At 43.7% G+C, this 17,006-nt stretch overlaps 1 protein-coding gene across 1 annotated transcript in view; it reads left to right on the forward strand.

Moving 5' to 3' along the window:
• Window positions 1–17,006, forward strand: part of LOC124596541 — a 149,744-nt gene that overhangs the window by 13,664 nt on the left and 119,074 nt on the right. Inside the window, exon 2 of the mRNA XM_047135718.1 lies at window positions 11,380–11,681. Coding sequence (XP_046991674.1) covers window positions 11,410–11,681 — 272 coding nt within the window. The 5' untranslated portion in view covers window positions 11,380–11,409. The remainder of the gene's footprint in view (window positions 1–11,379; window positions 11,682–17,006) is intronic.

Raw genomic sequence — 17,006 nt, forward strand, 5'->3', positions numbered from 1 at the left:
AATTTTTTTAAATATTCTCACTAATTAAAATTTCAAACTTTTTCTGCCTAAACAGCTAACATACACCTAAGCTACACTCGTGCCATTTATTGTTTTATAAGGAGAAATAGAAAAAAGAAACTGTTTACATTAATTTTTACTTCACTACCTTTTTTGTTTACTTAGACTGCTCGTCTGTTGTATCAATATTTTTCATCATCATGCCGTCATGATCCTACAGGGTGATGATTATTGAACTACACGAAATAAAAACATCAAAACTTCTGAACGGTTTGCGTTAGGACGTTCAAGCTGCACTGTTGGCAGTGGGGCATGATGGGAATTAGTGGTTTGGTTTAGCGACAGAGTTCACTTTCATTTAGATGGGTTCGTCAAGAAGCAAAATTGGTGCGTTTGTGGGACTGAGAATCCGCATTTCGCAATCGAGAAGTCCTTCACCCTCAACGGATGGCTGTGTTCTGTGCAATGTCCAGTCACGGAATAATCCGTGAGATATTCCTTGATTGCACAGAGCTTATTGAATGGAACATGGTTTTGGAAGACGATTTCATCCCCATTATCCAAAGTGACCCTGATTTCGACAAGATCTGGTTCATACAAGACGGATCTCGACCCCATCGAAGCAGGAGAGTGTTTAATGTTCTGGAGGCGCACTTTGGAGACCGAATTCCTGCCTCCATGGCCGGCATATTCTCCGGATCTGAACGCATGCGACTCGTTTTTGTGGGGATATATTAAAGACAAGGAGTACAGAAATAGCCCTAAAACGATTGTTCAGCCGAAAACATCCATTCAGGAGATCATCGACAGCATTTATGTTCCGACACTTCAGTTGGTCATGCAGAATTTCGCAGTTTGACTGCTCCAGCCATATCACCGCCAACGATGGCAGGCATATCGAACATGTCATAATGTAAATCCGAATATCTGTAGAGATGTTGAATAAAGTATGTGAACGCCGTAGTTTGTACCTAATTTACATTTTTTTCATATAGTTCAATAATTGTCACCCTGTATATCTTCATTGGCACAAATACAGCGTGACACAATAATGGGTATGTTTGAAATGAGTAGTGCCAGCCATGGGCAGGTGGCAGCACTGTGTGTGCGTGACAGCTCGTAAACAGTCCGCCATTTCAGTAATCGTGTATCAGTGGAAAGGACAGCAGCGTGCGTTAGCCATAAAAATGTTTTATGAAAACAGTGATGGTTTGGTAGCGGCGCAGAGGGAGTTTGGACGTTTTTATAATTTAGGACGTCATGATGCCGTTCCGTCGAAACGCACGATAAAATAAATAACTTTGAAGAGACTGGATCTGCCCTAAAGAAGAAACCAACAGGACGACCGAGAAGTGTGCTTTCTCCAGCGAACGCTGATGTTCAACGCAGGTGTGTCTTACGCAGCCCACGGGTTTCAATTCGTAAGCGAGCAGCAGTGGTTTGAATGTCCCGACAGAGTGTTTCGCAGAATTATTCATCTTGATTTAAAACTTCATCCGTACAAACTACAACTGAAGGACAACGATTAGGATTCTGTCAACAAATAACAAAAATAAACAATGACGATGAATTTTAAAATGAGCTGCTACGTCGTAAAGAGAAAACAAATACTTAACTTGACCTTTGACTTTGACACAGATAAGACAGGTACTGCATTTAAAACTCTCTTTTGATTTTTTTGCCTAGATGCGTACATATTGAAATTTTTTACCAGTCTTAATACAAACAGTCTGTGAAAACATTTGGTTATAGATGAATATGTTTTCTTCGTGGCTGCTGTAAGGAGAGATAGGTTAGGTACAGGATGAGTTGGCGGTCGGAGGTTTCCGTTTCTCACAAGGGAACCTCCCCATCGAACCCCCCCCCCCCCCCCTCCCCCCCCACACACACACACATATTTAGTTATAAGTGGGCACAGTGGATAGGCCTTGAAAAACTGAACTCAGCTCAATCGAGAAAACAGGAAGAAGTTGTGTGGAACTATGAAAAAAAAAGCAAAATATACAAACTGAGTAGTCCATGAGCAAGACAGGCAACATCAAGGATAGCAAGAGCTCAGGAGCGGCGTGGTCCCGTGGTTAGCGTGAGCAGCTGCGGAATGAGAGGTCCTTGGTTCAAGTCTTCGCTCGAGTGAAAAGGTTACTTTATTTATTTTCGCAAAGTTATGATCTGTCCGTTCGTTCATAGACGTCTCTGTTCACTGTAATAAGTTTAGTGTCTGTGTTTTGCGACCGCACCGCAAAACCGTGCGATTAGTAGACGAAAGGACGTGCCTCTCCTATGGGAACCGAAAACATTCGATCGCAAGGTCATAGGTCAACCGATTCCTCCACAGGAAAACACGTCTGTTATGTTCTATACGACACTGGTGACGGCATGTGCGTCACATGACAGGAATATGTTGTCGACCCACCCGACTTGTACACTTGGCGAATGGGTAAAAAGATTCTTCTACCTTGCCCGATTTAAGTTTTCTTGTGGATGTGATAATCACTCCCAAAAAAGTAGCGAACAGTCAGCTGCCAGCCAGGAGCCTCGTTAGCAGGAATACTCTCTCTTTCGTGCACTGTAGTCGACTGACGTCGTGTGTTTCGATGTTTGTTTAGGTGTAGCGTCCCCATACTACGGCGCAGTTACCTCGTATCGGACGGACAGATGATAATTGTCTGAAAATAAAAAATTAAACTTTTCACTCGAGGGAAGACTTGAACCAAGGACCTGTCATTCCGCAGCTGCTCACGCTAACCACGGGGCCACGGCGCTCCTGCGCTCACACTCTCCTTGATGTTGCCTGTCTTGCCCATGGACTACTCAGTTTGTATATTTTGCTTATTTTTTTCATAGTTCCACACAACTTCTCCCTGTTTTCTCAGTTGATCTGTGTTCGGTTTTTCAAGGCCTATCCTGTGCCAACTTATAACTAAATCTGAGGGGGGTGCGATGGAGAGGTTGCCTTGTCAGAGAACATCAGGGAAAGTCGGAGAAAACTGCTACAACTCGCGATGAAGACTCCGTCTCTCGTGGCTGCTACAATACTCACAGTCGCCGTAAGATTTTCTGGAAACACTTGCAGAATGGGAAGGTATAACAACAGTGGCGGTATGATGATATCTTCTGAGTAACAAACTGGTCGCTTAGGGAGCGTCTTGAACACACAGGCAGACGGCGAAATATTGCGCGTCGTTCGGACCGTGATAGTAGCAGATTCTCCCAGTATGTTTAATTCGCGAAGAAATCACTATGCACTGTATTACTTAACACACTAATAGTTGTATGAAGGCCCAGGGATCCAACACCGAATAAAAGTTCGTAGACGATATTTACCTTCTTTTTCACAAATTACATTTTTTTATTCTTTATAATTGCGATTACAAGTTGTATCTCCCTTGCACTTCAAAATTACTTCTATATGCATACTTACCTGACCTCAAAAAATCACAACGTCCAATCCGCATTCCTTACCTCCAACAATTACAAAAAAAACATAATGCCTTTTTTTTCACAGAAAAGAGCGTTGTCGTCACAGCAAAGAGCGTTGCCGTCTCAGTTACGGCAGCGCATCATCGCTGGTACTCGCAGCGGGAATGTTACAATAATATTATATTACGTAGGGGCATTACAGTTTCTGAACAAGTTGTGGATATCAGATGAGGCACATTTTGATGTCCCAGGTTATGTGAATAAACAGGACTACCGTTGCTGCTCAAACACAAATGCTAATGACGTTCACGTGCGCCCTTCACACGCTAGTAAAGTGACAGTATAGTGTGTTTTATCACATGGGATTATCGGACCGTATTTTTTCGAAAATGATCAGGGAAACACAATTACTGTCACTGCAGATCGTTACGTGGAGATGTTACGAACTTTGTTTACACCTGCATTGAACGACTTTTCAAACGTTCAAGAGGCCTGGTTTCAACAGGACGGAGCGACATCACACACTGCACGGCAATCGATGGAATATGTGCGAGAATTGTCCGGCAACCGTGTGAGTGATCTCACGATTCGGTAACATTCCCTGGCCCCCTAGATCGCCAGATTTATCCGTTTGTGACTTTTTCTTGTGGGGCTGCCTTAAGGGCAAAGTCTACACGACTCGAACAAGAACTGTGGATGATTAAAAACAGATAATTCGGGATCCAATTCACAGTATCCCAGCTGAGATGTGGCAGTGGTCAATGAGGAATCTCAACAGCAGATTTCACGAATGTATTCGTACAGGAGGACGCCATCAAAAGAACGTAATTTAAAAAAAAAAAAAATAAACATCAGTGTTTCGCAAATGATACTGATGTGTGAATGTTGCAATGACTCTTGCTTCCAAACATATCGTGTGCCCGCCGCTCTCTCGCTGGTTGTGTAGAACCAGCAGCTGATACACTCCCGTCATATCTCACGGTGAGCGTCGACAACATCGTCGCACGAAACACGTAAGTACACCACTGGCCCCCAATCTAGGTTGTTAGCATATCCTGCAGAAATACATGCTATTGTTGAGTATTTGTCCAATTTTAAAGTCAATTCGATTTCGAATGCAAATGAATTTAGGCGAACTGCAGTTTCAATGTGGTAGATGTTCATAAAAAACCAAACTATGCAGTATACATTACCATGGTTGGCAACACGACGTACTTTCTGCTCGCTCACAGCCAAACTTGTTTGACTGTGCAGCATCCAACGTTCCGTAGTGCTGTTCTTGAGCAACGTGGACGATAAAGTCTTCCACGGTGCAAGTCATGTGCAACAACAACAACCAGTACATAATAAAAGATCACAATCACGATTCAATCCAATTCTCGAACCCGCGACGTATTTATTTCTCTCGATACTATCTCCAAAACGCGTCTTTCCTCTGTAATTTATTCTTGCGATAACAACTGCAATCAGTCTAATGTGATTTATTTCGTTCTTTAGACTTTTAATTCTGGATTAATTTTCTTTCTCGTTTCGTCTGAATTTCGTCAGCTTGCTCCAAAACTGATTAAATGCTGGTAACGTTTTTCCGCGGTATTCTAATACGTTATAGGAGCCTTTATATTTTATGAAGTAATAGCTTTTTCATGAGATGAGAAAACATTTTATTTTCCAAGCACAGATCAAAAACTAACAACTCGTAACCAAGCCGACTACGGCAAAGATAAATGTCTATCAGCTGCAGCTTTCACCCGCTGTTTTCGGCGCAGTGGATAAATGACGTCGCCACATCAGCCCCCCTCCTTTTGAAGCCGGGTGCACCAGGTATGTGGGGAAACTTGCACTTGACTTTTCTACCAGCTCTCGTGAAAACATCTGGTGCAGGCAATGGCTGCTCCTGTTCTGCACTTGCTGCTTCGTTGTCCTCTTCTGAAACCGAGAGCTCGGCGAGACTCTCTGCTGTTTCCTTGGCCTCCACGTTTCAGGGTGATTTTGCAGACCGAGGAAGAAGTGTACCCTCTTCGGTGTAAGCAGGTTAAAGCCGCTCAATTGAGACTGTCTCTTCTTTACCATCCTTATCGATTTTGAAGCTGTGGCTTCCTCTTGTGATTACCCTGTATGGTCCAGAGTAAGGCGAAACAAGCGGCGGGCGAACCGTATCATCCCTAAGCCACACGTGGGACGTTGCTTGCAGGTCTTTATGTACAAACACTCTCCGGTCTTCATGTCTGACAGGGTTAGTGGGTTTGATGTTTCTCATTCTAACGCTGAGTTGTCTCGCGAATTGCGTGCATAGCTCAGGGGCGAACGGCTGTGTAGATGCTGAAACGATAAATTCTCCAGGAATCCTCAATTGCTCGCCATAAACCAATTCTGCGGAAGAGCATTGTAAGTCCTCCTTCACGGCCGTTCTCAATCCGAGTAGGACCAGCGGTAGTGCTTCAGGCCATGACGTGGAACTACACATTAATGCAGCTTTGAGCGTGCGGTGTAGTCGTTCCACCATTCCATTACTAGATGGATGATAGCTTGTGGTGCGTAGGTGGTTGCACCCGCACAGTAGTAAAAGTTCATGGAAAAGTTGGCTTTCAGACTGCCTTCCGCGATCTGTTGTTATGTTTTGCGGAACGCCAAACCTGGAGAACCATGAATGCAACAGTGCTTTTGCAACCGACTCCCCAGAAATGTCTTGTATTACAACTACTTCTGGCCACCTGGTAAAACGATCAATGATTGTGAGCAAATAGCGTTGTTCTGAAGAACATGATAGCGGGCCCACAATGTCCACATGTATATGTGAAAATCTTGCAGATGTCGTCGGGAAGTCAGCAATAGGTGCAAAGACATGTCTGCTGATTTTATTACGCTGGCATGTTAGGCATGCACGCTCCCATGCACGACAATCTTTTTGTATTCCAGGCCACACTACTTTGGAGGAAACTAACTTGACTGTAGCTCGTACTCCTGGATGTGATATGTTATGTAGTGCACTATAAATCTCGCGACGATATTGTTCTGGTATGTAAGGTCGCTCTTTTCCTTTTGCTACATCACACCAAATTCCGTCTGGAACATTTGGGACAGACACACGTCTGAGCTGCAGCGCAGTTCTCTGTTCCTCTATTAGACGGCGCAAGAAAGGATCTTCTCGTTGTTTAGACGCTAACTCGGTCCAACGAATTGAATTTAAACTGGCACAATTCCTAGACAGGCAATCTGCGACCAGGTTGTCTTTTCCTGAAATGTGACGCACGCCAGTTGTGAACTGTGCAATGTACTCGACTTGCCTGCACTGACGTGGTGACTTGAGCTCTGTGTCTCGTTGAAATATAGCTACTAACGGCTTGTGATCGGTAAAAATTGCAAAGTGTCTCCCTTCGACAGATGTGCGAAAATGCTTTATGGCTAAGTAAATATCAAGCAACTCACGGTCAATAGCACTCCATTTTTGCTGCTGTCGAGTCAGGTTTTTAGAGAAAAATGCGAGCGGCTGCCATCTGCCATCAACTTCTTGCTGTAGCGCTGCACCCACTGCTGTTTGGCTCGCATCAACCATGAGCGCTAAAGGAGCGCTCAATCTTGGATGTCCCAGTAGTGTTGCCCGAGAAAGACATTTCTTTAAGTCATGGAAAGCTGCTTCAGCATCTGGACTCCATGGAATTTTACGATTTCCTGTTGTATTTTTACCTGCAAGTAACGTTGTGAGTGGCTCTTGGGCGGCAGCTAATTTAGGTAAGTGACGTCTGTAATAGTTGAGCATGCCTAAAAATCTGCGAAGTCCTTTGTAAGTTGTGGGAAGGGGCATCTGTTGTACTGCTTCAACCCGCTCAGGCAAAGGTGACAGGCCTGCTGCTGAAACCAAATATCCCAGGAACTTAACCTCGCGTTTTCCAAACCTGCACTTTGTTTCGTTAATAATTATGCCATACTGTGTCAGACGGCGGAAAAACTGCCGCAGATGTTCGACATGCTGATATGCAGAACCAGAGAATACTAAAATGTCGTCCATATAACAAAATACGAACGGTAATTCTCGAAGCACCTCATGCATGAATCTTTCCATGTTTGGGCAGCGTTTCTGAGGCCAAATGGCATAAAATTGTACTCAAACAAACCGAATGGTGTGATAACTGCTGTTTTTTTAATGTCAGATGGAGCCATGGGAATCGGGGAAAATGATTTGGTGCAATCAATCACACTAAATATTTTGGCATTGCTAATCGTACTGTTAAAATCAGTCACATTGGGTACTGGGTAGCGGTCGGGAATTGTGCGGGCATTGAGCGCCCTGTAGTCTCCACATACTCTCCATGAATTGTCTTTTTTACGGACCATGTGAATTGGAGATGCCCACGAACTATCAGACCTACTTAGAATACCTGTTTTTAGAAGTCTGTCGAACTCAGCTCGCGCCGCGAGCAGCTTCTCTGGAGGCAGACGCCGCGGGCGGAAGGCAACGGGTTGACCTCGTGTCGTGCTGATGTGGTGTTGAGTATTGTGTCTGCATTTCCTGGTTGCGTTGACGGGTTCGGTAAGTGCTGGAAAGTCTTGAAGCAGTTTACGAAAAAGTGATTCCTCCGACAGTGCCCTGATATTGCCTGCAGTATACGAATCGTTAAGACTGTCGGCTGTCTTCACACGTGTGCGCCCCGCTTAGTTGCCGATACGACATCGTATCACAATATCCCGACGCGGATGACGCGGTAGAGGAGCCGGAAATCTTGGTGCGGAAAGACACGGGCACATCGCACTGTACTTGAACCGACGCGGAAGACGCAGTAGGCAATATCCCTTCTGTGGGAACTGTCGCCAAACGACGGTTAACCAGGTCGGGCATAAGTCGGTAGTTCCGTAAAAAGTCCGCCCCAATTATAGGGCTCGGCACATCAGCAACCACAAAAGTCCATTTTGGATGGAAGTTGGAATTTAGATGTAATGCCAACTGTTTCTCACCATAGGTAGGTATTCTGGAATTGTTTGCCGCAGTCAGCACATGTTGCGTTGTTGTCGTGAGTATATCACCTCTCTTTCTTGGATAAACACTGACTTCTGAACCTGTGTCAATCAGAAACTTCTCACCTGAAGAGAGGTCCAACACGAACAATCGGTGTGATTGGTTGACTGCAGATACTGTGGCGTTTTCACCTCTTTGAGCCCGCATCTCGTGGTCGTGCGGTAGCGTTCTCGCTTCCCACGCCCGGGTTCCCGGGTTCGATTCCCGGCGGGGTCAGGGATTTTCTCTGCCTCGTGATGGCTGGGTGTTGTGTGCTGTCCTTAGGTTAGTTAGGTTTAAGTAGTTCTAAGTTCTAGGGGACTTATGACCACAGCAGTTGAGTCCCATAGTGCTCAGAGCCATTTGAACCATTTGAACCTCTTTGAATCACTTTATGACTCGGGCGCCTATGTTGTTGTTGACGAACGTTAGCGCCCTTTAACGCCCGCCTTGTAAGTTTGGGTAGCTGCGGGGTTGAATACATTGACGGGCAGTGTTACCGAAGCGTCTGTGGTACCAGCATCATTGATCTATCAAATCCTGCTGGATAGCATTTCTTCGTCTTTTCCAACTGCGACTTCGTAGCTGCTGGTGGAGTGAAGTTACTTGCACGTTGAGTTTTGCCACTTGTGTTGCCAGTTGCTGTATGGTGGGTTCGGTCGATGAGCACTGCTGTTGGGGAGTATTATTGCATGTTCCTGGCTCACTGACGTCAGATTCCATCACACTACACGTTCTTGGGCCTCTATCCGGGCTGGAGTTGAATTCGGAACACGCAGAAACTTCGGTTAAGGTGTTTGCGATGGTGTCTGCCTTTTTTGCTAAGACTTGCAATGGTAAGTCTGTTTCTGCTGCAATGACGGCACGGATGTTGGCAGGAAGTTTACGAAGCCATATTAGACGTAAAGACTCTTCAGGTAGGAGTTCCGGGCCGGCTAATGAACGTAAGGCTTTGAGTACTTGTGACGGAGTCTTGTCGCCCAAATCTTCGTGTGCGAAAATTTTTTGTAGTCGCAAATCTGGTGACAACGTATAATGCTGTATGAGAGCTTCCTTTAGCACAAAGTAATTTTGTTGCAACAAGGTTTCTTCTACTTGCTCTATCACTTCTAAATTTAGATGTGAAACCACTATATTAAATTTGTCAATGTTGTTAGACACCCCACGCTGCCGAAATATGCATTGAGCCTGCGTAAACCAAAGCTGGGGGCGCGTCGGCCAGAACGCGGAAAGCTTAACATTTCCGTGTCGCGCGTAGGTACTCCCATCTTTTGCGTTAACATCTGTCGTTCCGTTTTGTGGCGAATCAAAGGGCGTGGACCGCGATCCTTGGTCGAACAGACTGTAGTCTTCAATCTTGATTCCACTGCACCATGCTTTTGTCTCTGATTTCATTATTCTCGTCGGTACATATATTTTCTTTATGCTTCTGCTACGATTTTTCGGGGTCACCACTATGGGAGCCTTTATATTTTATGAAGTAACAGCTTTTTCATGAGATAACATTTTTTTTCCAAGCACAGATCAAAAACTAACAAGAATATACAACTCGGCAAAGATAAATTTCTATCAGCTGCAGCTTTCACCCGCTGTTTTTGGCGTAGTGGATAAATGACGTCGCCACATCGTGAACATCGAGCGAATTTCTCATTTGCAACCCAAGCGGCAAATCGTTATAGTTTGTCATAAACAAAATATTGACTTGGGTTCAGAATCAAGTAATGGTTTTCGAAGGAGAACATCTTCCCGTTTGAATGTTACCTTTACTTTAAAAGCAACATAGATGAGTGTATACAGTATCCATATGTATGAGAACTTTTATTAGGAACCTGTTCAAATACAATAGAAGTTTTTAAGTTGATAGAATTGAATGTTATTTCCTCGGGCGTTTCACAGAATTGTCAGGTTTTAAGCAGATCATTTGATTGTCGTAGTTTCTAGTACATAGCTTCTCGCGTATCCCTAGCGCTCGCACGACGAGTCTAATGTCACGTGATTGATCGAGAAAGTCAATATTGTATCGAGTGCTTCGGCATATCGATAAATCCCTTTCTCTTTGAACGCAAGCATTGTTTTCTACACACTACCGTTCGGGATCGTTCAAAATACCTTTTTATGAATATGAGACCTCAATGGACAAAGCTTCATCTGTAAATATAAGACGACCCTACATTCATCTATTTAACAATGTAAAAACGTTGACCTGAGCAGCAGTTACTCGATATGCGAATATAAGCGACCCTGTATTTCTCGGACAACCGATCTAGGAAAAACCTCGTCTTATAACCGGATAAATGCGGTATTTGTTTTAGACTTTGGTCGTAAGTTTTGCATATAATGTCATAATGTTGTTAACTGAAACTTCCTGGCAGACTAAAACTGTTTGCTGGATCGGGACTCTAAATTGTGTTTCACGAGCAAGTGCTGTACGTATTGCAGCTTCAAGTCTGTTAATAACTCGTCTCCTATCTTCCATATTCCACATCTGTTCTCCTGCATGCTGTGTGCTGTTCCGTTTTTGTTGGTGGTGGCGTAGGTTTTCTGTTTACTGGATCCATGTGGGTTTATTGGCAGTGGCATTTCGTTGAGGGGAACAATCTTCGTGTAAGTTTTTACTGTGTTTAAGTCATTAGTAAGAACAACATTCTCTACCCAAAACCATCTATGATCTAGTGGAGAACGTGTTAATTCGTGATATTTTATTTTGCTATCCTTTTTTCCCTAGTAACGTCACCCGCTTGGTTCTTAAGCCTTGTATCTGTCACATAAATGACGTCAACGCTCTGTCGGCATGGTATCGCACTGTTAACTCGCCACTTACGATTTTCACTTGTAAGAAATGATTTCAAAAAAACTGTCAAGTGATAGTGCAATGAATAACAGCATCAGCTCACTAACATTGTTGCCAGCAGTTGAAATCCACAGATTCGTATGAATCTAGGTTTATAAGTCATTTTGTTTTATTTCAGCGCTTGCGAACATATCTGACAGACATCCACATGACAACTCCTTCCACCTCGCCGCGGGCTGAAGGCCCACCCGACAGCAAAATGGCTTCAGGCTGCAATTACAGAGGCAGGCGCCACGTGCCCGCTGAAGGCAGCGTGATGTGGCATACGGGCATCAATGACTTACCAGACGAACTGCTGCTAATGATCTTGTCCCACGTGGCTTTCACCGATCTACTGGATGTGGTACCGAACGTGTGCCGTCGTTGGAAAAAGCTGTCTCAAGATTCCAAGTTGTGGGCTGACAGGGAATTCAATATTGGGTAAGAAACCTACTAATACATAAAACGCGAATTGTTCTGCTTTTAAAAAATATTGTGGGGTGATACCTTTATTTATTATATTGTAACGTTGACGTTGAAAACTTTGCATTTAAACATACTGTCAGGTCAACTCATTGGAGTAATCTGGTTTTAACCGAAAATGTATTCCAGTTTTAGAATACTGTTTTCCTTTTTTTTTTTTATTTGTTAGATTGAGAGAGTGTTGGGTAGATGTGGTAGAGGCACTTGGTATGTGTGTATGCTATTAATTCCCCGTTAATCTTTTTCCCTCTGCCAGCTATGAGCCAGTGTGTATAGCAATCTCTTTACCTTTCTATTTTGCTCCTTTAGGTTTGTATGTGAGCGTGTATCTGTTCATTTATCCTCGCCCTCATTTTTATCCCGATGGAGTTTTAGAAAAGTGTGAACGATCTGGTCTGGAGGGACAGTTTAAATTCAGCTCCAGTTCAGCTGGAACGAAACATGCCACTTCTCGCAAAAAAATTACAATCGGAATCGTGTTTTATAGCAACTGAGGTGAGTTCCGCCACGAGCATACGGTATGTGTAAAAAATCTGGGAATACTTAATAAAACTGAACCCACCCATTGCGCCCAGTGACAGAGGCCACCTGTTTGAGGGCTGTGACGTACGAAAAGTACTTTCTGATTGTCACAGTATAGGTGCCTTGGACGAATACGGTATCATCGTCTGGGATGCTCTAATTCCTAACACCTTCAGATATATCGAAAACTCGAAAATATTTGACCGTTGTGGAGAAAAATAGGATTGTCATTGGGGTCATAAATACAATGATGGAAAAAAATCGCAGCACCGAAAATTAATTACTGTAGAGTAATGAAATTTTGGCCATACATCTGTCTAGGTAACATATTTAACTGATTAACATTTCGAGATCACAGATTAATCTTAGCAAGAGAGAAGCCTTTGCAAATGTGAAATGCCGGTACATTAATAACCGGTGTAACCACCAGAATAATTTCTAACACGCAAACGTGCGTTCGTGGTGTTGTAGAGGTGCCAGATGCCAATTTTGTTAGACGGAGTTCCTCGCCTGTTGCACTCCGCTGCTCAACACGGGGGTGGTTAATGCAGTTTGTGGCCGATGCTGGAGTCGTCATCTCGTGACGTCCCGTACGTGCTCGATCGGAGAAAGATGTGGCGATCGAGCAGGCCGAGACGACACGTCGACACTGTGTGGAGCCTGTCGGATTACGACAGCGGTATATGGGCGTGTGTTATCCTTTTGGAAAACACCTTCTGGAATGGTGTTCACGAATGGCAGCGCAACAGGTCGAGCACTGAGGCAGAATCAGCTCGATCAGACAACACTTGGCAACACTGAAGTCGCAGGAGGTGGTGGTGGTTTGAGGTAAGTGAAGTGCACGTGAGACAGTGTCTGGCTCTCAGCTGTCCTCGAACTAAAGTGAAGTGCACGTGAGACAGTGTCTGGCTCTCAGCTGTCCTCGAACTAACCAATTTGTAACAGTTCATCGTGGCATTGTGCTGCTCAAATTGGTGCTGCAGACGCACGTACCGAACACGACGGCCTTCCCCTCGGCAGTGCCACACGGTCGTCTGAAGCGCGGTCTTCTCCCAATTGTACATTCTCTCGACCACCACTGCCAGTGATCAGTGTACAGTGGCTACATTCCTGCCGAGTATTTCTGCAGTACCACAGAAGGAACATCCAGTTTCTTGTAGCCGTCTTACACGACCTCACTCAAATTCACCGAGGTGTCGATACATCCTTGTCGTCTTTAAGCCTTTCGTGACTGACGTCAACCCGCCGTGTCCGATCTCGAAGGTACCTAGAGCTCACAACAGTTAGAGTGCGTGTCTGAAGCAAATCTGATTCGCATCCTCACAGTGGCGTCACTGGTGCCACTGCTACGCGACTGGTGTGAAGTCTGGACAGGTGACATCTTTCAGATATACAAACACGCCTTCCAACTTTCATTTATGTAGGACAACTCACACTGGGTGTCGAGATTTTTTTATCCGTCAGTGTATTATGACTCAGTTATTAGCATCCAGATAGGCTATATTTGATTCTGTCTTACTTTCTGCGGTTACTCACTGTAATATGACACTATTTAGCATGCCTGTGGCCTAGTTTTGACTGAAGGAGAAGAAAGTGCACGAAGTAATTTTTAGCCATAATACTGCCTGGTGCACTGAGAAATAAATTCTCTCGGTACCCTCGTGCAGATTTTATTCGTTTACATTACAGCAGTATAGGCTTTTATAATTTCTGATTTTTAAAAAGATATTTAGCCTTGTTTACTATGACCAATTTGTATAAACATTTTACCTGCAATTGTAAGCAAGATCTTTTGTATGGCTTTAGTGTTTGTCATGTTTCTCTTTGTGAATAAATCTGGAAACCTATCACAATCCCATCCACCTGCTGTGGGCTGTGTGTGCTAGCCGTTTCTATTTGTACGTTTCTTTTCTCAGTAGTACATGAAGTGTGAGCAACTGTGGCTGCTACGTATTTACTGCGTGATGCATCTGTGTAGGCTAGAGCCCATTCTAGTAGACGTGGACGGTGCCGCTTATCTGAAAAGGCAATCTGCTGCATATTTATGCAGATGTACGTACTTCTTGTCAGACTGAGCTGGTCATTTATTTTTGAATACATCTCAGCTATTCTTACGGTAATGTGTTTTATAGGACACCACGCAAGGCCTTGTCAAAAAAATGTGGGCAGCTACCTGCTGGGTCTTTCGTATGTTTTAGGCCCAGTTGCCCGTGTATTTAATATCTTCTGTATCAGTAAGTTATTTTTTATATATTTTTAAATTTTTTGGGCTTTTAATGCATTGACTGTTACTGGCTTTTTTGCTAAATCACAGTCATGCCACTTGTATGCAAGGTTGTATTTTTTCTCATAGATCAATCTGAACATGCCTTGTATAAGGTTAAATGCATCATTGGAGGAGAAATAAAATAAAAAATCCAGTTTTGCAACCAGTACTGTTCGTTCATTTGTATTCAAGATTTCGTAATATTCGAAACTTTCTTTAAATGTACAGAAAAGTAAAATTACGTACTTAAGAAAACACACGAATGTGGTATTCTACGAGTACGACATCCCTGAGTTATTATTGGAATCGTTCAACTCGTACAAACACTTCTTTAACCATTTGTGGGAATCTGAAATGGGGTGACCACATAGGCAATTGGAAGTAAAGCAGATGGTATATTTAATTTCACTGGGAAATTGCAATCAAATTCCAAATAATATTGCTTACATACATCATTCGATCCATCTTAGAGCATTACTCGAGTGTGTGGGACCCAAACCAAATGTGACCAACAGCTGATATTAAACTATACAAAGTAGAATAACATGAACGAACAGATTTTTTCGTGTATTATTTAGAATCCAATTGCTTCAGTATTGCTGTCGATGTATATTCATGATACTGTTGCTTCATATATTGTTATTATTAATATTGTATTGTTAGTAATGATGATGGTGATGATGATGATAATTGTTATTACCACCATCACTATCACCAGAACCACTACCAACGGATGAAAGGATCCAGTGGCAATACACGGGACTCACGCTTGGGACAATGACAATTCAAAACTGTTTCCAGTCATCCATATTCAGGCTTTGCACGATTTCATTAAATCTACTGAGGCAAACGATGAGACAGTTCCTTTGAATGTGCATAGCTAATTTTCTTCCCCATTCTGCTCCTGTACACATCTTCAGAAACCACTCCCCACACCCGGCCATTTCCCTCCTACATTCAGCCGCTCAGTCGGCATCCTGCCGTGCTAGTTAGAGGTTCGTGCTGTACTCCGTTGAGTTACTGTGACAGTTTGAAATTTCAGCGTTAATTGAAAATGCCGCGAAGTGTGAAGTTTCTGACTGCAAAAAACTGTACACCGATAGAAATCTATCGGCAGCTTTGTGAAGTGTATGGGGACAACATAATCACTGAAGGTGGAGTGCGTCAATGGGTCATAATATTTAAAAATGGCCGAACTAACGTTCACAACGAAGAGCGAAGAGGAAGACCCAGCATAGTGACTGCCGAACTTGTCGGAAAATTCGATGCCGCGGTCCGTGAAAACCGTAATTTCACAGTAACGGAACTCTCTATGAGTTTTCCACAAATTTCACGAAGTTTGTTGCATGAAATCATTACCGAAAAGCTTGGTTACCACAAGTTTTTCGCAAGATGGATACCAAAAATCTTGACAGAGATTCACAAAAATCAGCGAATGGCTGCAGCGTTAACGTTTTTGGACGCTTACGAGAAAGATGGCGACTCATTACTCGATCGCATCGTTACTGGTGACGAAACGTGGGTTAAGCGTGTGAACTGTGAGACAAAATTGCGGTGAATGCAGTGGGGGCATACAAATTTCCCCCAAAACCCAAGAAATGCATGCAGACAATGTCGGCAAGGAAGGTGATGGCGACTGTCTTTTGGGACAGAAAAGGTGTGATTTTTGTGGATTTCCTGGAAAGAGGCACTACAGTAAACTCTCAAAGGTATTGCCAAACTCTGCACAACCTCAGAAGAGCAATACGAAACGAGCGCAGGGGAAAGTTGGGCTCAAAGCTCTTGCTGATTCGTGACAACGCCCGGGCCCACACGGCAAATGCCACTCGTGAAGTTCTCGAATCTTTTAAGTGGGAGTTGTTTCCTCATCCGCCGTACGGTCCTGACCTGGCACCGAGCGACTTCCACTTATTCCCAGCAATGAAGAAATGGTTGGCTATGCAGCATTTTGATGACGACGCACAGCTTCGAGAAGAGGTAACCACGTGGTTGAAGCCGCAGGCGGCCGAATTTTACGATGAAGGAATTTCTCAGCTCGTCCATCGCTACGATAAGTGTCTTAATTTAAATGGCAACTATGTAGAAAAGTAGTATTTAAGTGTGGCTTTCATCTGTATATAATAAAAAAGTTTTCCAATACTTTATTTATTTTTAATTCCAAAACGTAATGTATTTTGTGGATAGCCCTCGTACTAAATCATCTGGTAGGGGCCTTCTGATTGACCAGGTTCTCTCCAGTCTTGATCTGTCTCTTGCCAAAGAGAGCTGTCCTAACCATATCATTGTTGCCTGTGGCACTTTTTCAGCTGTCGACCTTGCGCTCTCTTCCCCAAACTGATGGACTTGCTACAGTGATTGCTACGTGACAGTCTTTCTGACAGTGACCACTTTCTAGTGATTTGCCACTTCCTGGTCATTGTCGAATGGTGGCTGATGCTTAATGATCAGTTTTCATCCAATATGTAGGGTGAGTTCATTAATTTGTTTGCAAAGGA

Source organism: Schistocerca americana, chromosome 2 (assembly GCF_021461395.2).
Source record: "Schistocerca americana isolate TAMUIC-IGC-003095 chromosome 2, iqSchAmer2.1, whole genome shotgun sequence".
Classification (NCBI taxonomy): Eukaryota; Metazoa; Arthropoda; class Insecta; order Orthoptera; family Acrididae; genus Schistocerca; species Schistocerca americana.